This window comes from Balaenoptera musculus, chromosome 1 (assembly GCF_009873245.2).
Source record: "Balaenoptera musculus isolate JJ_BM4_2016_0621 chromosome 1, mBalMus1.pri.v3, whole genome shotgun sequence".
In the NCBI taxonomy this organism is placed as follows: domain Eukaryota; kingdom Metazoa; phylum Chordata; class Mammalia; order Artiodactyla; family Balaenopteridae; genus Balaenoptera; species Balaenoptera musculus.
In genome coordinates, this window is record NC_045785.1 from 389416 (window position 1) to 408376 (window position 18961).

An 18961-nucleotide genomic window follows, 5' to 3' on the forward strand; every position below is an offset into this window, starting at 1 on the left:
GGGCCGTGTCAACCACAGGGACGTGAGGTATGCCCTGGCCAGTGCTGGGGTCCTGCCCGTCTCTGTGCACGCTTTAGCCCTGCCAAGCCCCATCTGTTGCCAAGGTCCACAGTATCCCCACTTTACAGGTGAGAAAACTGAGTCACAGAATCACCTAAGTGGCTGAGTTGGAAACGCAGGTCTGAGGCCAGCCACACGCCGTGTAGAGAGAAGGAAATTTGTCTGGACTGCGGCCAGTGGAGGGGGGTGCTCGCGCCATGGCAGTGGCCTGGACAGAAGGAGGATGCCTGTCAGGGAGGGTCCTCTCAGCCGCTGCCCGAAGGCCAGAACTGAAGAGCAGTGCCCAGCACAAGCCACCTCCCAAGTCCCCACACCCAGCGGGGACCAGAGTCTGGTATGGTGCCTGCAAAGGCCAGTGACTCTGGGGGAACAGCCTGGGGTTCCCCCGGGCCAGAGAGCGAGGGCTGCACGTGTGTGCACGTGTGCGTGCAATGGTGCAGATGCAGGTCCTGCGCGTGCGTGTAGCATATGTGCTGTGCCATGTGTGTGCACCCCACAGGGCAGTGGGGACAGGCAAGGACTGGATCCCTAGACCACGTCCCATAAATGTTTGCCGGGCCCCACCGTACCCCAGGGCCATCGCTAGCCTCCCCCAGCTCCTCTGGGTGCCTGTGGCCTAGTGTCAGTGAGGCCCCCAGCCCCAGACTGGGGGAGATGGGTCCTCGGGCACCCAGAGGCTAAGCGGGAGCTGCTGGCCTGGCCCCCAGGTCCCCGGCACACCCTGGGGCTGACCTGGCTGCAGCAGCCCGTTTGGTTACAGCATTTCCTCCCTCGCTTGCCTGCCGCTCCTCAGGCCCAGCTGTGTGAGCCCGGCCCGCACAGGCAGGGCCCAGGCCCGTGTGAGCACGGCCAGCCACGGGGCCCCGCAGCTTCTAGGCCTTAGACCCTCAAGGTGCACTGTCCCCAGGCAGGCCGAGAGCCCACGGCCTCCCCCTCGGGACCCTCCCCACCTCAGCCGCGGGGTGGAAGCCGGGCCAGCCAACCATCCATTGTCCTCCTGGCTGGTCTGCAGGGCTGTGGGACACCCCCCCGCAGGCTGCCCCTGGGCCTGCCGAGGGAGCCACTCCTGCATTCCCCCGCCCCGACTGCCGACTGCCGACTGCCTCCCCAGGGCTGGAGGGAGTGTTTCTGTGCCCACTCCCTGGGGCACTGGCACCTCCAAGCCTGTCTCAGGCAGCCGGAGAATCCAGGCCCCTCTGGCAGACGGGTCCGGGGTGACTCCTCTCCAGGAATAGGTGGGTGCCAGGGGCTTGGGCACAGGCAGGTAGCAAGGTCGCAGTCAGTGGCTGCCCAAAGCCTGCCTGCCCGGGTCACTGTCAGCCAGAGAGCCTAGTGGTGGCATCAGGATAAGAGTCCAACGTGAGCACACCTGTGGGGCCCAGGAGATGGAGGACGTCTCCAGGCCCCCGAGCTGGCAGGTGAGGACAGGCAAGTGCTTTGCTGAACAAATCCTCCGCCCCTCCCCGCCCCGACTCCCCGTATCTGGGGCCCCGGTCAATCTGCCCACTTGCTGTCGCTGCTGGAAGCTGCCACCTGCCATGCCAGGCCTGGCTCTCCTGGGCCTCATGGCTGTCCTGGGCGTCAGGGCAGGGGCCCCGCTGTGCCTGTCCTGGCAGCTCAGCCGGCCAGGGGACTACGTGCTGGGGGGCTCTTCCCCCCTGGGCTCAGCTGAGGACGCTCTCGTCCCCTGGGCTGCTCTGGGCGCTGGCCACGACGATGGCCGTGGAGGAGATCAACAGCGGGTCCACCCTGATCCCCGGGCTGCGCCTGGGCTACAACCTCCTCGACACGTGCTGGGAGCCCGTGGTCGCCGTGAAGCCCGGCTTGGTGTTCATGGCCAAGGCCGGCAGCCGCAGCATCGCCGCCTACTGCAATTATATGCAGTACCAGCCCCACGTGCTGGCCGTCATCGGGCCCCACTCGTCTGAGGTCGCCCTGGTCACCGGCAAGTTCTTCAGCTTCTTCCTCATGCCCCACGTGCGACCCCCGTCCCGCGTCCCCCCTCCTGCCCGCCTCGGGAGCCCCTGCGTCAGGAGCTGCCTTGGGCCCGCAGGTCAGCTACGGCGCCAGCACGGACTGGCTGAGCAGCCACAACACGTTCCCGTCCTCCTTCCGCACGGTGCCCAGCGACCGCGTGCAGGTGGCGGCCGGGGTGGAGCTGCTGCGGGAGCTGCACTGGACCTGGGTGGCCGCCGTGGGCGGCGACGACGAGTACAGCCGGCAGGGCCTGAGCTTCTTCTTTGGCCTGGCCGACGCCAAGAGCACCTGCATCGCACACGAGGGCCGGGTGCCGCTGCCCCGAGCCGGCAGCCCGCGGCTGGGCTCCGTGCAGGGCCTGCTGCGCCGGGTGAACCAGAGCAGCGTGCAGGTGGTGTGGTGTTCTCCTCCGCCTGTGCTGCCCGCACCCTCTTCAGCTACAGCATCCGCTACAGGCTCTCGCCCAAGGTGTGGGTGGCCAGCGAGGCCTGGCTGCCCTCAGACCGCGTCATGACGCTGCCCGGCATGGACCGGGTGGGCACCGTGCTCGGCGTCCCGCGTCAGGGCGCCCAGACGCCCGAGTTCCCGTCCTACGTGCGGACGCGCCTGGCCCTGGCCACCGCCCCCGCCTACTGCGCCTCGCCGGATGCAGGGCGGCCAGGCCTGGAGGAGCACGTGGTGGGGCCGCGCTGCCCCCAGTGTGACCGCATCACCCTGGAGAACGAGACCGACGGGCTGCTGCACCGCCAGACCTTCGCGGCCTTCGCAGCCGTGTACGGCGTGGCCCAGGCGCTCCACAACACGCTGCTCTGCGACGCCTCGGGCTGCCCTGCGAGGGAGCCCGTGCGGCCCTGGCAGGTGAGGGCACGGGAGCTGTGCCACCAGTGCCCCCAGGGAGGAGGGACGGTGGGGGCAGGTCTGGGCCGGGGGGGGGCTCCTCCCCGCCCGCCCCCACCCCCGCCAGCTCCCGGAGAACACGCACCACCTGAGCCTGCGGTTTGACACCAACGGGAACGTGGGCGTGGATCACGACCTGAAGCTGTGGGCACGGCGGGACGGGACGCCCACACTGCGCACCGTGGGCACCTTCAACGGCAGCCTGCAGCTCTGGCACTCCCAGACGAGCTGGCACACGCAGGGAAGCCAGGTGAGCGCCAGCCCTGCCTGAGGCAGCCCCAGTGCTCGCGGCAGTGCAGGGAGGGCCAGGTGCGCCGTGTGAAGGGCTTCCGCTCCTGCTGTTACGACGGCGCCGACTGCAAGGCTGGCAGCTACCAGCGCCACCCAGGTGAGCCCTCCGGGGGGCCTTCCCACGCCGTCGCACGAGCGAGGGCGGGTCCCCGCAGGGTCGGGGGCACAGGCCTGGCTCTGAGGCCAGACGCCGTGGCAGGGGCGAGGCTGGGGGAAGCCGACGGCCCCCAGCACCCCCCTCTCCTCCCCCCGCCCCAGACGACACCCTCTGCAGCAAGTGTGACCAGGACCACGGGTCCCCGGACTGGAGCACCGGTGCCTCCCCCGCCGGCCCAAGTTCCTGGGGCTGCTTCTGCTCTGGGCCTGGCTCTGGGCCTGGTGCTGGCAGCCCTGGGACTCTTCATCTGGCGCCAGCACAGCCCATGGTTCGGGCCTCGGGGTGGGCCGCAGGCCTGCTCTGCCTGGGTCTCGTCTGCCTCAGCGTCCTCCTGTTTCCCGGCTGGCCCAGCCCTGCCAGCTGCCTGGCCCAGCCGCCGCTGCACCACCTCCCGCTCACCGGCTGCCGGAGCACACCCTTCCTGCAGGCAGCTGAGATCTTTGTGGGGTCAGAGCTGCCGCCGAGCTGGGCAGACCAGCTCTGCAGCCGCCTGTGGGGCGCTGGCTGGTACCTTCCCACCGGAGGCGGCGACAGGCTGGCAAGTGCTGCCCACGGAGGCGCTGGTGCACTGCCACGTGCACTCCTGGGTCAGCTTCGGCCTGGTGCACGCCACCAATGCCACGCTGGCTTTCCTCTTCTTCCTGGGCACCTTCCTGGTAAAGAGCCAGCCCGGGGGCTACAACGGCGCCCGCGGCCTGACCTTTGCCATGCTGGCCTACTTCATCGCCTGGGTCTCCTTCGTCGCCCTCTTTGCCAACGTGCATGTGGTCTCCCAGCCCGCCGTGCAGATGGGCGCCATCCTCTTCTGTGTGCTGGGCATCATGGGCACCTTCCACCTGCCTGAGTGCTACCTGCTGCTGTGGCGGCCGGACCTCAACACCCCTGAGTTCTTCCTGGGAGGGGGTCCTGGCGATGCCAGAGGGCGAGGAGGCAGTGGGGGCGGGGAGGAGACTCAGGGAAAAAACAAGCGACCCCTGACCCAGTGACCTCACCCCAGTGAACTCATACGTAGTCAAGGTGCCCCCAGACCGAGTCCCTATGCCGCAACCTGCAGACTGTGCTCCAACTCCGCTGCGACTCCCCAGCCCCTACGTTCTGCTGACCTTGACCCCACAGTGACCTCCAGAGTGCATAAGGGGCCTCAGCTCCGTGGGATCTCAACCCCTGGGGCCCCAGAGTCAGGCTCTGTCCCTGTACCAGCCAAGCCCTGGCCTGCACAGGTGACCCAGCGCCACTGTTCCAGACAGAGGCTCATGGAGGCTTCCTCGGGGCCCCCCGTAGCCCAGGCTGAGCATTCAGGAAAGCCCCCAGCCAAACCATGTGAAGGCAAAGCTGGGTACCACTTGCCTGGCTGGGCCCAGCCTGGGGCCCCCACCCAGCATCCTGTCCAAGCATCGTAGGAGTGGGAGGTTGGTGGGTGGGGTGGGACTTTCTTGACCCTTCTGCAGGGGTGTGTGCCTGACTGTGGGCCCCAGTGCAGGGCAGAGACCCGCTCAGGAAGGAGGGGGCACCCAGCTTCCTTCTCTGTCCCTGGTCAGTGAGCCAGCAGAATGTGGTCAGTCACCTCCAGCACCGCGGACAGAGCCCGGCCAGGGTGGGGGGTCAGCACCAAGGCCAGCACCAGCCGCAAGGACAGACCACCCCTCCCCCCTCCCCCCCCCCCCAACCCCAGCACCACGGACAGAAGACCGCCCGCCAGGACTGCTGCAGCCAGGGCCTTGTCGCTGAGCTGGCACCCAGAGGACAGCACCTAGCCAGTCCTGGGTCAGCTCTCGGCCGGACCCTGGGGAAGCTGACCCGGCCCCTGCACCCCAATCTCCTAAAGTGGGAAAAAAGAGACACAGATCACACATCAGTCCCATAAAATTAAATGCTTTTTAGTGTTTAAAATAGCATTTACACAGAAGCAGCTCTATTAACTATCCGGACGACGCTCCAGCTCCATTCGGTATCTACAGTGCAGACGTGTGCAGGCCAGCGACGCTGGGCGGGAGCAGCGTGCGTGCCTGCGTGCGTGCGTGCGTGGGCGGCCACCCCAGGACCGCGGGGAGGGGCGAGCTGGCCACGCCTTCTTCCCCAGGCCCCGCCCCGGCAGCAGCTGTGTGCATCTGTGGCCCTCGCCCTCAGGGTCACCTTCCCTCTCCTGCCATCTCCCCCTCACCGTCCTCCCGCACACCTTCCGACACACCTTGTGTCCCTGCGGGGTGGGGGGGGGAATACATGAAACTCTGCTCCAGTGGCTGGGAGTGGGGGACAGCTGACTTGGCCGCCACCCCGTGGAGCACACAGGCCAGGCAATAAATAAATAAATTAGATCCCTACCCTGGGCAGCCACAGAGAGGCCTCGGGGCTAGGACCCTACCCCCGAGAGGGCCCCCCACCCCGGCCTGGGCAGGATGGGGGGTGGGGCCTGTGAACCGGGTGAGGAGGGGGGCCCAGGCCTAGCGGCCACCTCTCAGCTCAACCTGAGGCCCTGTGCACAGCACTGTGGGCGAGTGCGGGTCCCTGAGGCACACGCCAAGGGGGGCAGGTCAGACCTGCCTGAGCACAGGGAGATGGAGGCCCCCCCACCAGGGTCTGCACAGACACAGCTGCTCTGGCCAGGAGTGGACGGGCTGCCATCCAGGTTACGGTGGCCTGGGCTGCCCTCAGCCCCTCCCCTCTAGCCTGCTGCCACTCTGGCCAGGCCCAGACCCCATGGCACAAAGCAGAGGCTGGTCTGGCCCAGGAAGGCCACGAAGGCCACAGCTCCAGGTGCAGCACCCTCCTGCAGGGGCAGCAGGACCACTGGCTGCCCCACAGCCAGGCTGGAAGCACTCTCTCCTTGGTCACATGATATCGACAAAGAACTCACAGGGGTTCCCCATGGCCTTCTGGAAGGACTGGCGGCTGCCCGTCAGCTCTGGGGGGACAGCGGCCAGCTCCCGGACAGGCGGCCCCCCAGGCGGCCCGCCCACCACCGAGTACGCCTTTGTCAGCGGGTGCAGCGGGGGGAGCCCTGGGGCGGCGGCCGAAGCCTGGCTGCGCGGGCTGCTGCCACGGCTGAGCTGGCTAGCAGGACGCTCCCGCCAGCCGCCGCTGCCCACCCCGCTTGGCACTGTGTGGTCCGACTCGCTGCCACTGCCCCCAGCTCCAGCCGACCGGCTCTCCTTCTCGCGCCCCAGGGCCCGACGGCTGCTCCCGCCAGCGCTCCGGGTGGACCCACTGCTTTTGCTTCCTGGGGTCAAGAAGGGGGGAGAGGAATGGGACGGTCAGTGCCAGGCCTTGCCTCTTCCAAGACAGCCGGCCATTGCGAAGACAACCAGGGGCAGAACCTGGTGGTCCTGAGCCGGGGTGCAGGTGGAGGGGGGGAGCCATGCAGACACGAGGGCTGGGCCGGCCCCGCCCAGGGAAGCAGGAGCAGCTACAGCAGGCCGGAGGGGTGGGGGGAGGGGGCGGGGGGGGTGCGGGGGGGGCAGTGGCAGACAGGTAGGGACACTGGGGCCAGCTCAGTGCCCCCACTCCTCACCCCAGTGCCTGAACCGAGGGCCTGGTCTTGCAGCTGAGAAACTGAGGCCCAGAGAAGGCCGTGTGTGCTCGGCACACCTGCCGGCCATCTTGGGCTCCCCACCCAAGACCCGCCTTTCATCTGACCCCGGAGCCCTGGCTGGCCACTCGGCTCAGCCCCTCCTGGGCTCAGGAAGTGTCGGGAACCTGAAAGACGCCCACTGGCTGGGGACGTGCCGGGAGGGACGCCGGGCAGGACCCTGGCTTACCGGCCCCGAGGGTCCGTTCCGCTAGTCCTTCAGTCTAAGGCTTGCCCAGCACAAAGCAAGGGATAGATGAGTTACACAGCGGGCCCGGCTGGGCACCCACACCCTGCTACCAGGGCGTGACCCCGCCGGCTGGGCCTGTCCAGGGTCCACAGGTGCCCAACACGGCTTCCCCTTGGACACCGCTACGCTCCGATCCACTCTCCTGTCTCCCCATCCCTTTCTGGGTCCACTGGGCCAGCCACCAGACCTCTCCCCGGACGCTGGGGGCATGGGCCCACGGGCCTCACTGACCCCACTCAGCCTCGGGACACTTCCAACAGGTCCCCTCCTCAGGGACACCCCAAGCTTCCCGCTCAGCTGCCCCACACATCCCAGCATTGGGCTGGGCCGTCTATGAAACTGTCACCTCTGGCTGCATGTGGAAGGCGGAGGTCTCTGTCCTCCACTGTGTCCTGGGGTCCCCATGCCGCTCCCCCACCGGGGCCACCACACCCCGACGCCCCCATCCTTCTCACACCACCTCCGGCCTCTGCCACGGCTGAAGCACCGGCCCCCACACGCAACCCCTGAAGCCTCCGGGTTCTTCTCCCTGGCCCCCTTCGACCACTCGCCCCTTCTAGAAGGAGCCACCCAGGGCCCAAGCACAGAGCGGATGGGAGCGCACAGGGCGGGGGAGCCGGCACACAGGGCAGAGCCAGGCGGTGGGGAAGGTGTGGCGGCTGGGCGGGAGGCCCTCACCTTCACTCTGCTGACTGCCAGCACTGCCGCTGCCGTAGCCGAAGCCGGGGTCCTGATACGCGGGCGGGAAGCAGGGTGGGGGCCCCGGGTACTGGTAGGGGTAGCCCTGCCCCAGGGGCCAGGGGGCGGCCGGGTGGGGCAGCGGGGCCAGCGTGTCCTGATCCGAGGCCCCGCTAGAGCCGCTGTTGAGGTTCAGGGCCGCGAGATCTGCGGAGGGGGAGGCGGGGGTGGGGGTGGGGGTGAGGCCGGGGTGGGCGGGCCCTCTGGGGACCCCGCCCCGCAGCCCCTACTCACTGCTGCACAGGTCCCCGAAGACGTAGTAGCACTGCTCGGAGAAGGTGATCTTGTTCACCGTGTGCCGCAGGAAGCCGCGCTTCAGCATGCTGCTGGCGTATTTGCGCGCCTCCCGCCGCTCACGGAAGCCCTCCAGGTGTGTGTACAGCCAGTCCACCACGTCCGCCCCTGGCATGGCAGGCGGACGTCAGGCAGGGGTCCCCGGCCGCCCCGTCCCCGCCCCGCCCCCTCTGCTGGCCCTGGGACCCTCACCGATGACGGCGTTGGCGATGGTGATCTTGAGCCACATGCGGTCGCGGATCTCCAGGCCTGAGTCCGGCAGCTGCATGACCCGGACGACAGCGCCCATGTCACTCTTCACCGTCAGCGGCACCTCCTCCAGCTCTGCAAGGCACGGCCTCCTCCTCAGCCCGGGTGGCTGACAGACGGGGTGGGGGTCAGACGGACCCCAGGCCCCACCTGCCGCAGCCCTCAGAGGCCAGGCTCTGCTGGCCCAGTGACTGGGGGGGTCCAGCCCCACTGCTTGACAGCCCCGCAGGGTCAGGGAGCCGGCACGGGGGTGGGCCTTCGTCTCCTACCCTGCAGGCGCTTCCTCAGAATCTCGGGTCCAACCAGGACGAGGCCCCCCGGCCCTGCAGACCAGAGCCCCATGGGCGGAGATTGGGCCTCTTCAACCCCCTCCCCCGCGAGCTCGGGGCTATTAGTCTTGTTAGTGGCAGGAAAGCAGGATGAGGGCCCCACGCAGACAGCCGCCCCTCCCCGCCCCGCACGCAGGCCCCTGGGCTGGCCGGGCCCCTCCAGGCGTCTTCCGCCTCCACCACGTGAACAGGCCGGGAGGAGGGCGGGGCCCAGTCAGAGCCGCACGCGTCTGACCACGCGGGCCTGGCAGCAGCGCAAACGCTCGAGCCTGGCACGGCCCTCGGGTGCGACCGTGCCAGGTGGGCGCCGCGGCCAGGCCCTCGCCTGGGGCCTCAGTTCCCTGATCTCGTGAGCTGCCACTTACGCGGAGCGCCGGGCACCGAGCTGGTTAGTGAGGACGAGCTGGTGCGCGTGACGGCGCTGGAGCAGGGGCTCGTACCGTAGCGGGGCAGGGCTCCGGTCAGCGCCGCCGTGTGGGACAACCAGGCGGCCGGGTCGATAGGCCGGACGGGGTCAGCTGGGCGGCCACCGCGCAGCAACAGACAGACGGCGGGAGAGAAAGCAGAGCACAGGGGCGCAGAGGAGAGAGGACCTTCAGGCTGCGCTGGGCACCCCCCGCCCCCGCCCCGCTGGCCCCGTGGGGTCACTCACCCCTCGGGATGGTGAAGTAGCTCCGGGGCGTCGGGTCCCAGCACTTGGCCACAGTGAGGCTGATGGGCCTGCGGGGAGGGCGGGTCACACGGCGAGGCCCCGGGGGGACCCCCCACCCCTCAGCCCCCGCCCCGCCCGCCCCGCGCCTCACCCTGTCTGAGACACGATCTCCCGCAGGACCCGCACCGCGTCGTCGTTGCTCATGTTCTCAAAGTTGACGTCGTTCACCTGGAGGCGAGGGGTCAGCGCGGTGGGTGCGGGGGCCGGCCCCCTGGCCCCCCGGCGGCTCCCCCGGCCCCGCACCTGCAGCAGCATGTCACCCGGCTCGATGCGGCCGTCGGCGGCCACGGCGCCGCCCTTCATGATGGAGCCGATGTAGATGCCGCCGTCGCCGCGGTCGTTGCTCTGGCCCACGATGCTGATGCCCAGGAAGTGGTGCCTCTCTGCAGAAAGGTGGGGTGAGCAGGTGCCCCCCATCCGAGGACCCCGTGCCCGGCCCAGGGACCCGCCCCGCCGAGGCCTCACCCATGTTGAGCGTGACGGTGATGATATTCAGGGACATGGTGGAGTCCGTGATGCTGCTGAAGGAGGAGGCCTGCGGGGCGGCGCCAGGTGAGGGGCTGCGGGTGCGACCGCGGCTGGGACCCACCTGCCCGCTCGGGCCCACACCTACCCGGTCTGTCTGCCGCAGGCGCTGCTTCCGCCGCCGGCGCTTGTGCTTCCGGATGAGCCGGGAGGAGGTGCTCTGCTCCGTGGAGCTGCTCAGCCTGGCGGGGTTGGGGGTCGGCGCAGAGTCAGGGCCTGGCCACCCCCTCCCCCACGCAGCTGGGGAAACTGAGGCCAGGGGGCGGGGGTGGGGCCAGACCTGGGGAAAGCCGCCCCCCCAAGACAGCGAGCCACCAGCAGGGACCCTGCCCACACGCACATGCACATGGACACACGCGCGCGCACCTGCGCACACGCCCCGCCCTGCCTCGCGCCCCCGCCCTCGCCCACCGGCTGGTGTTGTCGTCCTCCTCCGAGTCGATGAAGCTGCTGGACTCAAGTTCACTGCTCAGCACGGTGGACGTGCTGTCGGGGGGCAGCCCCAGGTCCCGCCGCCGGTCCCCCCTCGGGTGCCCGTTGGTCCGGGCGGCTGTGGGGACAGCAGGGAGGGGGGCTGGCGGTGGGGTCCCCTGGAGGTCACGGGCGGCCCTGCAGCCTCGAGCACCTGTTGACCTGGGAGCTGGCAGGGTGACCGCTGGGTTGCTGGGGGAGCCACTAGGGTCCTGGAACCTCTGCCAAGGGACCCCTGCTGGACAGGGCAGTACCTGGGGGTCAGCAGGGGCTTGGGGTGCCCTTGGGGTCCCGGGGAGGTCAAGGGTGCGGCCTCGTTACCCTCCTCACGGTTCCGGCGTCGGGCTCGCTCCCGCCGGTGGCTGACCAGGGACTCCGTGCCGGTCTCGTTGTCCATCCCATCTCGGCTGCCGGCCACATTCGGGCTGTGCCAATGAGGGGGGCTGGGCTGGGGCGGCCGGGCCACTCACGCCTCGAACGCCCTCCCAGCTCCTCTGCTCCCCTCGTCTGGTGGGACCCCGACTCCAGCAGGGGCCCCCATCCGCCCGCTGGCCCGCTCCAGGCCTCTCCGCCCGCCCCTCCTCCGCTGACCAGCGCCTACTGACCGCGGGTCCCTGCTCAGCTGCCCCTCGCCACCCCTACCAGGCCTGGCAGGACGCAGGCCCCTCAGAACCACTGGGCTCAGCGCCACCCCTCAGAGTCCTTACTGGAAGGAGGGAGGCCGGGAGTCCCCGATGCCACCTGTCCGCTCGAGAGGCGGGGGCAGGTCTGCGTGGCCGTCAGTGCCCTGAGACCCTGCATCCGAGTGTGTGCCCTCAGCCAGGACCAGCTGCGGAGGAGAGCAGGGCTCAGGGACCGGCTTCCAGGCGACCCTTGGCAGGGCACCGGGGCACAGATGACCAGCCTCCTCCACTCCCAGCAGCCCAGGGCCCTCTGCCAGCATCCCGTGGACTCACCCAGGAGACCACGCGGCCGTTGAAGCAGGGCAGCCTAGCATTATCGTCGGAGATCTCCTCCTTCACAACCCTGCGGGCGGACGCAGCCGTGAGGTCACTGCAGGGGGGCCTGCTCCCAGGACTGGGCTCTGGAGGAGGGCCCCCAGCTCGTCCGGGGTGCGGGCCACACGGGGCGTCCAGCCACATGCCCAGGTGTCAGCCTGTGCGGACGCCCCCACCCAGCACTTCCCTTCCCAGGAACCTTTACCATCCTTCCAAGGGTCCCTTCCAGGGCCCAGGTCCAAGGGGGCCCAGACACTCCCAGCACCAAGAGTCACTGCCTGGACGGCCCTAAAATGCGAGTATCTGCCTTGCTCGGCGCCTCTGTGCCCCCCCGGCCTGTGGATGGTGAGGGCAGAGCCCACCGCACCAGCCTAGAACAGGGCCTGGTTCACAGCAGGCCTCAGCAAAGATGCGGACGCAGTCAGACCCCACAGATACGGGCAGGTCGAGAGGGCACAGCACACAGACCCACACGCACGCACTCCGAGGGCAGGCCACCGCCCCCCTGGCCCATCGGCCCAGCCAGGGGGCCAGAAACAGACCCCCACTCACGGCACCAGCCCAACTCGAGACCTGGAAGGGCAGCCAAGCTCAGGGCCAGCTGGGCTCACAGAGAAGCCTCAGGCCCCGGAGGGCAGCAAGCCCCACCAGCCATACCCACTGCCCAGCGGCTAGCCCTGGCCTACCCTTTAATGCTGCCCACAGTCAGGTGGGCTTGGGGTGGGGTGGGAGAGGCAGGTCGCCAAGGGCCAGGGCAATGCTAACTGGGAAGGAGGCCAATGACCCTGGGGTCAGAAACTGGTTGGGGAGGTCCAGGTGTCAGGTTCAAAAGGGTGAGGAGGGCAGCAGGGGAAGGGCCACGGGGCAGGGCGGGCAGTGCTGTGGCCCAGACACATCCCACACTGTGGCCTCCCGGAGGCCCGGAGAGCAGGGCAGGCAGGGCGGGGCCTGCAGCAGGAGTGCCCCGAGGCCCCGCCCCCTGGAGGCCAGCCCTGCCCGGCGTGGCAGGTTCCTACACCTGGGACTTGGGCCCAGTGCAGAAACAGGAGCCGGGAGACCAGGCGGGAAGCGGCCTTGTGGCCCGCTGGGCCCAGACACCGCGACTCGGCTAGTCCTCGGCAGCAGCAGGTGGCACACGACGCTCCCACCCACCAGGAGAGGGCCCAAGGCCTCAGGGCAGAGTGGACGGAGGAGACGGGCCAGCCCGGGAGGGAGGGCGCACCCCGCCAGGGTCCTTCGGTGACCCCCAGAGACGCATCCCAGGGCCAGCCACACAGGCACAGATGAGGTAGACAGAACAAGGGACAGAAAGAGTCATTTCTCAGGACGCCCCTCTCCCCAGTGAGGAGGAGACACTGTGCTTGTGGCCCCCACTCACGCAACACAGTCTGGCAGAGCTGAGCTCTGGGGAGGCCGAGGCCCAGCCCAAGATTTAGTCAAGGAGGCCACACCGAAGGCTGTCACCCCAGGAAGACCTGCGGTGGCCTGGGGACGCTTGGGGTTCTGCCAGCTGCAGCCAACAGACAGGGGGCTGCAGCAAGCCCTCCCGGGGGCCCAGCAGGCCCCGAGCACCACCTCTGAGTGACTGCGGCAACAGAGACCCGGGAGGGACCTGGTTCCCACTTCCCAGCCCAGGTGGCCTGGCCGGCAGCCTCCCCTGCCGCCCCCCCACCCCCGCCCTTTCTGACTCACACCATGGGGCCTGCCTGGCTCCCCCAGAGGCGGACACCCCAGGCAGGGGGGCCCAGGAGCACCCTGAGTGCCCACACGGCCAGGGCCTCCAGATGACCCGCCGCCCGGGGCTGCCTGAGGCCCCCATGTAGCCCACCCACACACGAACGCCCCTCCCAGGGCCCAGAGGCCCTGCTTCCCTGGCCCTCTCCAGCCTGCGAAACGCACACCTTGCAGCCTGCACTACGGCGCATCCTGCCCTCCGCCGGGCGTTGGGGCGCTGAGGGGCAGCTAGGCCGGGACAGCAGGGAGGAAGGGGCAGGTGCCCCAGCCCCCAGGACAAAGGGCACAGGGGCACAACGCTGCCCACCCCCGGCGATGGCCAAGGATAGGGACAAGGTCGGGGGTGGGGTTGGGGGAGGCCTCGGCCAAGCCTGGGGAAATGCCCCCCACACAACCCCAGGGCTCCCTCCCGAGCTGGGCCTCCCGGGTCTGAGAGTAGACCTCAGGAGCGGTGGTCAGTGAAGACACTGAACCTCGTGGTGGCCACCCAGGGGCACCCCCGTTGGCATCTTGCCCACAACCTCAGAATTCCTGGCGAAATCCCAGTTACCCTAGAACTTGGGCTGCCCAGCCCCACCCGCTGCCCCCGCAGACTCGCCCCGCCAAGGAATCTGCTCAGAGCGGGGCCCTTGGAGCTGAATCAGGGGCCCAGGGGGACCCTTGGGCTCCCAGAGGCCCAGTGGGATGGCCCCAACTGTGTCCACAGAGGCACAGGGTTCCCCCATGGGTCGGGGTCCTCAGCTCCCACAGAGCCTTCCTCTGTCCCCTCACTGCCTCCTGCCCAGCCTCAGGCTCTGCAGGCCTCAGGGTGAGCGGGTCCCAGTCCTCCAAGCCCTGCCACAAGCTCCGGGGGGTGACCCAACACCACTGAGGGCACTGACCCCAGATGGTGGGCAGAGTGGGAGCTCGGGCAGCCTGGGCCAGGCCAAGCGCAGCCCCCCACTGCACCCCCCAGGGCCCACAGACAGATGGCCCCACGGGCCGGAGCTCCTGGTGCAGAGATGCCGGGGCCAGGGCCACTGCCAAGTCCAGCCAGGCCTGGAATCGGCAAGGCAGCCCTGGCAGCAGAAACCTGTGAGCCAGACACCCTCACCCTCTGCCGCTCAGCCCAAAGGTTGGGCCCAGACGTCTCCCTGCACTGCCACTCACCAAACCCGACGCCTGGCACCTCCAGGCCAGCCCAGCACAAGTCCAGAGACCCTCCCCAGCTTCGCTGGGACACAAAACCTGTGACCTGCATGGGAAAAGTGGGAGGTGGGCGCAGGACTCGCCACCCACTTAGCCAAAGATGCCCATGGGGAGTGGGACCCGGCCCAGAGCACGTGGCGGTGGCCACACCTTAGACTTAGTAAGGGAAGGGGTTCCCTTCCTGGCCAGCCGTGGCCAGGAACAGAGGCCCCAGGAACTCAGGGCCCAGCCCACAGTGGGCTGAGGGGTTGGGGCAGGAAGCCCAGGCTCACCAGTTGCCCTCATAGTCCCCAATCTGAGGCCACCCCTCTTATGAGGGGGCTGCTGCCCCAGCCCAGCCAGGACCTGCCGCCACTTTCCCCAACCTCCATCTACATCCACTAGGTATCTAGGGTGAGCCTCCAGCTCTCGTTTATACTAAAGTGTGAGTGACTATTCAGCCCCTCCCAGAAGAAATTTATTACACTGAGTAAATGATTCTACAGAATAAATAAAACTTGGAGCTCTGTAGGTAGACCTCAGGGGAGGGGAGGAAGGAGGCAGATCCTCTCCAAGGGTCCCTGAGGCCAACAGGCCACAAACCAGAGGTCTGGGGGGTGGGGAATAAGGTGAGCCTCCCCTGCTCTGTCTGCCCATTGCACCTTCCAGAGTCACCCCAATCCCTCCCCCTGTCCCAGTCCAGTTTACTAGCCCAGTCTTGTTCTCTCCCCCCGCATCCCAGTCATGCTGAGACAACCTGAAGAACTCCTACTCGTGCTTCAAGACCCAGATCTCCCTGCCCACTGACCTCCTAGGTCAGGGCACCCATGGGTCCTGCAAATCCTCCAGCAGGCCCAGCCTCTGCTGGGAGTGCACCTTGATGGGGGCAGGGGTCTCTGCAGCTCAGCAGCTACCAGACGGAGGACCAGGGTCAGGGCCCTCAGGATGCACCCCAGATCATGGTCCAAGGGCAGCAACCTAGGGGGCTGGGCACACACTGTGCCACACATTCCCTGCTGGTTTTGGTTTGTGACAAAGTGTGTGTGACTTCAGTAATTTTTGTTGAAATAATAAACTAAGTTAAAAACAAAAGCACCCTTTCACATACCCAGTGCTCACAGCCAAAGCAGAGCAGACCCAGAGCAGTGAGACTGCAGGAGATCACCCAGCGAGGGCAGGCTCCCCAGATCAATGCCCCACCCTGTGGAGCCCAGCCTGGGGGTGGCTCCTAACACGAGCCCGGCAGGGCTGGGGGCTGCCAAGAGCACATGCCCCCTTCTCTGCCTCTCCCTGGTGTTGGGGAGGTATGAGAGAGTCCAGCTGCCCACATGTCCCTCAGGCCTTCCTGAGAGCCACAAAGTGGCCTCAGCCTGACCTGACCTGGGCCTGCCCAGGGCCCATGCAAACCGCAGAATCCAGGAAATGGCCTCAATGTCAAAGTCCCGAGACGCAGCCACAGACAAGGACACGGGCTGCCTGAGGGCACCCAGGCACACCTGCTCGGCGCACGAGGCCTCTGCGTGCCCCCCCCCCCGCCCCCACCCCAGCACCGCTGAGCAGGGGACTCAGGTTACCCGTGGCTGTGCCGGGTCAGGCCTCAAGCGGACAGCCAGCCTCCAGCTCACCGCTCACCGTTCCAGAGGCCCAGCCCAGCACAAGCGGGAAGTCCCCACGGCCAGGACAGCCACCACTAAGGGCAGACATGGGGACGCTGACACAGAAGCTGCCCCGAGTCAGCAGTTGGCCTGGGCCGCTCCCAGGAACCCAAGTGCCATGTGGCTCAGCAGGGACAGAGGCTCTGTGGCCAGCAACCCCAGGGCAGGGGTGGGTGGAATAAAGCCCCATGTTCCCCAGTGACCCTTGACCTCTGCCCTGTCCCGAGGGCCCTGGAGAAGGGGGTCAGGAGGAGGCTATCCTGAGCCTCCAGAAATGTCTGCAGACCCCAGCAGACAGATCTGTGCCCCTGTCCCAGATCACCTCATTTCCCCCATGCTAACTAGGGAACCCACTGGGTGGCCGGCACCCTGTCCCCACCCCAACCCCTCCCCCCCCATACTCGGACACTCCTCTGACCCCAAGCCCCATGAATCGCAAGCTCTCCAGGCCATCCCTAAGCATCTGTCCTCCACATAAGGGGGGCAGAGAACCCTGAGCCTGACAGGTGCCAAGGTGGTATTTTCGAGGTCGACCTGGACTACAGACCTCCACCGCAAGTCACACACACTCAGGACAGGACCCAGGGCAGGTGGAGAAGCCAGAACCCTCGCCTGCCCACCGTCCAGAGCTCTCAGGCTCCTGGGCAGGCAGTCAGGGGCCCAGGCGTCCCCTGCTCAGGGCACAGACAGGTGGGACACACCGCACCGGGGTGCGCAGGCACGGGGAGGCACCGCCCGGGTCACAGCCCCAGGATCTGCACCGCCTGGCGCAGACAGGTGCCCACACGCGCGCCCGCGCACAGGCCCTGTGGCCCACTGACCCGAAGTCCTGGTCCATGGACTTGAAGAAGAATTTGTAGGCGTGCACGGGCCGGTTGCTGAGCACGTTCTTGAAGTCGGCCAGCGTGACGCGCTCGGGCGCCACGGGCAGCTTGACCAGGTACGGCGTCTCCTCCTCGTCCATGTGATAGATGATCTTGGTCTCCGCCATGGCGCGGCGCTCAGGCCCGGCCCGGGCCTTGGACGCGGGCGCCTCCCCGCCGCCGGCCCGCGCCCCGCCCGCGCGCCGCTCCCGGCCCAGCCGCGACCAGGCCCCCGCGCCCCCGCCCGGCCGCTCCGGCCCCGCCCGCCCTGCCGGCCTCAGCCCCGGCCCCGGCCCCGCGCACACCCCGGCTGCTGCCCCGCCGCCCGCGGCCACCCATGCGCCCCCAGCCCGGGACGCAGGCAGGGAGGGCGCGAGGCCCGCCGCGTCCGCGCGCCCCGCCGCCGCCCCCTCGGGCCGCGCGTTAAAGGGACCGCGGGCCCTGCTGCGCGCGGCCGCGGGGGGCGCCAGAGAGCGGCGGGCCTGACGTCACCGGGCTGCCCGCGGCCCGGGGGCGGGGCTGCGCACGCGCGGGCGCGGCGAGGGCGGGGCCTCCCTGCCTGCGTCCAGGCCCAGAGACCCTGGCGCGCGCGTCTCGCGGCCGCGGCGTGCACAGGCTGGCAGCCCTCGGCGCCCAGCTCTCGGCCCTTGGGCGGCCGGGCGCGCCCCGCGGGGAGGAGGTGGGTGGGGGCCCTCAGGAAGCTCTGCACCCGGACTGGAGCCCTCGGAGGGGTTCCGCGCGGCCAGGCTCCGGTCCTCCTCCTCTTCAGAGTCCGGAGGCGCCGTGGTCACATCGGCGGGCTGCGGGAGCACCGCGGGAAGCTGAGAATTGTGTCCGGGCCGGAGCCGACGACACTCGGTCACATTGCGCCCCCGTGCCAGCTCCGAGTTGGCGCGCCCTCTGCCGGGTCGCACGGGGGTTCCGAGAAACACGGGCCAAGTGAATGCCGGTGCACGCGTGGACGAGGGAATGCAAGTGTGAGCACGTGTATGTGATGCTCAGGCGACAGCGGGGTCAGTGCGGGCAGCTGTGCGCACGCAGGGGCACGGTGCTTCTGGCAGCAGGTGTAGGGATCCTTTTCCTGGCCGCTGTCCATCGAACCTGCCTGGGGTCCTCCTGCCTGGGGTCAAGGGAGACTCGGAGCAGCGCCCCTCCGGCTGTGAAGGGTCCAGCCCAATGGGGAGAGCGGCTCTCCCTACCCCACCCAAGGAGGAAAACTTGAGGCCACTAGAAGGAGGCCCACGCTGGCAAGAGTGAGAAGGGAGAGGCCCTAGGATGCGGCCTGAGAGTTTTGCCGGTGGGCGGCACATGCTGCTGTGAGGCCCGTCCCCAGCGCCCCCCCTTGAAGCTGGCTGGAGCTGGGACTCTCCCATCTGTCAGGTCACGACCATCCTCACGCAGTGGGCCAGCACAAGAAGAGACCTCATTAGTCCATCACTGACTGGAGGAGCCAGAGTTTGGCCGTAAGTCCCTGAGTCCAGGCCGGGGACCACCCCCAGGTGAACCTAGGCAGGGGTCCTGACCTCCACTCACCTGGGCTCTGTGAGGTGGGCACCCGCTCGGCCAAGCCTGGGCTTTCTCCCCTCGGGGCTCAGTTTCCCCAGGCAGGACTGCCTTAGAGGAAGGGTGCACCATGGCTCTCTTCTGGGTGTTCAGGGTTAGGAAGACTCTTGAGAGCTCACCAGGGGACCAGATCCCCCAGGCCAGGCACAAATGGCTGCCAGTCACACAGATGCAGGGGCTCTGATGCCTCAGCTGCACTCCTGCCCCTGAACCTCTCTCCCACCTGACCACCTGACCCTCAGCCCAAGTCACAGGACAGAGGCTGGTAGCCAGAGGCCAATCCCGGGACTGATGCTGATGTGGTCGGGCTGGGGCCCTGCAAGGGGCCTGAGTGTGTGGCCAGAACCTGAGCCCTGACAGGGAGGGCCTTGTCCAGTGGCATGTGGCCACTGTGGGACCGGGGGTCACTGGGCTGGGGGGAGTCACAGCTCCGTGCCCCAGCCTCCCTCCCTGCCTTTGCCACTGT

The 18961-nt window shown here is 68.4% G+C and overlaps 2 protein-coding genes across 4 annotated transcripts; one reads left to right on the forward strand and one right to left on the reverse strand.

Moving 5' to 3' along the window:
- The first annotated feature begins 66 nt into the window (after positions 1-66).
- TAS1R3 (taste 1 receptor member 3) lies at positions 67-5012 on the forward strand. The gene is given in 11 exon segments (XM_036849343.1): positions 67-1747; positions 1749-2037; positions 2114-2429; positions 2432-2895; positions 3002-3172; positions 3175-3322; positions 3484-3571; positions 3573-3679; positions 3682-3892; positions 3894-4309; positions 4312-5012. Coding segments are annotated over 11 exon segments (2583 nt in total). The 5' UTR covers positions 67-1445; the 3' UTR covers positions 4383-5012.
- Positions 5013-5238: 226 nt separating this feature from the next.
- DVL1 (dishevelled segment polarity protein 1) lies at positions 5239-17167 on the reverse strand. Of its 3 annotated transcripts, XM_036849300.1 has the most exons (16): positions 16891-17167; positions 11472-11541; positions 11223-11344; positions 10837-10940; positions 10456-10594; positions 10133-10226; positions 9985-10054; positions 9763-9902; positions 9611-9687; positions 9460-9527; positions 9173-9325; positions 8422-8553; positions 8170-8337; positions 7876-8082; positions 7138-7177; positions 6466-6599 (listed from the first exon to the last, which is right to left on the reverse strand). In XM_036849300.1, exons 1-15 carry the CDS (start codon positions 17058-17060, stop codon positions 7167-7169), a joined length of 1725 nt encoding a protein of 574 aa, XP_036705195.1. In that variant the 5' UTR covers positions 17061-17167; the 3' UTR covers positions 6466-6599; positions 7138-7166. The 3 variants fall into 3 exon arrangements, with proteins under 3 accessions (XP_036705181.1, XP_036705189.1, XP_036705195.1); XM_036849286.1 differs by lacking the exon at positions 7138-7177 and having other exon boundaries at positions 5239-6599; positions 16891-17166; XM_036849294.1 differs by lacking the exon at positions 7138-7177 and having other exon boundaries at positions 5239-6599; positions 9248-9325; positions 16891-17165.
- Between the last annotated feature and the right edge of the window lie 1794 nt (positions 17168-18961).

Coding starts and splice junctions, on each gene's coding strand:
- DVL1 (XM_036849286.1), bottom strand. CDS start 17,060: ATGGCGGAGACCAAGATCATCTATCACATGGACGAGGAGGAGACGCCG. Junction 10,595..10,836: donor ACGCCGGAACCGTGAGGAGG/GTAACGAGGCCG, acceptor CTGTCCCCACAG/CCGCCCGGACCAACGGGCAC. Junction 10,055..10,132: donor GCCTGCGGCAGACAGACCGG/GTAGGTGTGGGC, acceptor GCCGCCCCGCAG/GCCTCCTCCTTCAGCAGCAT.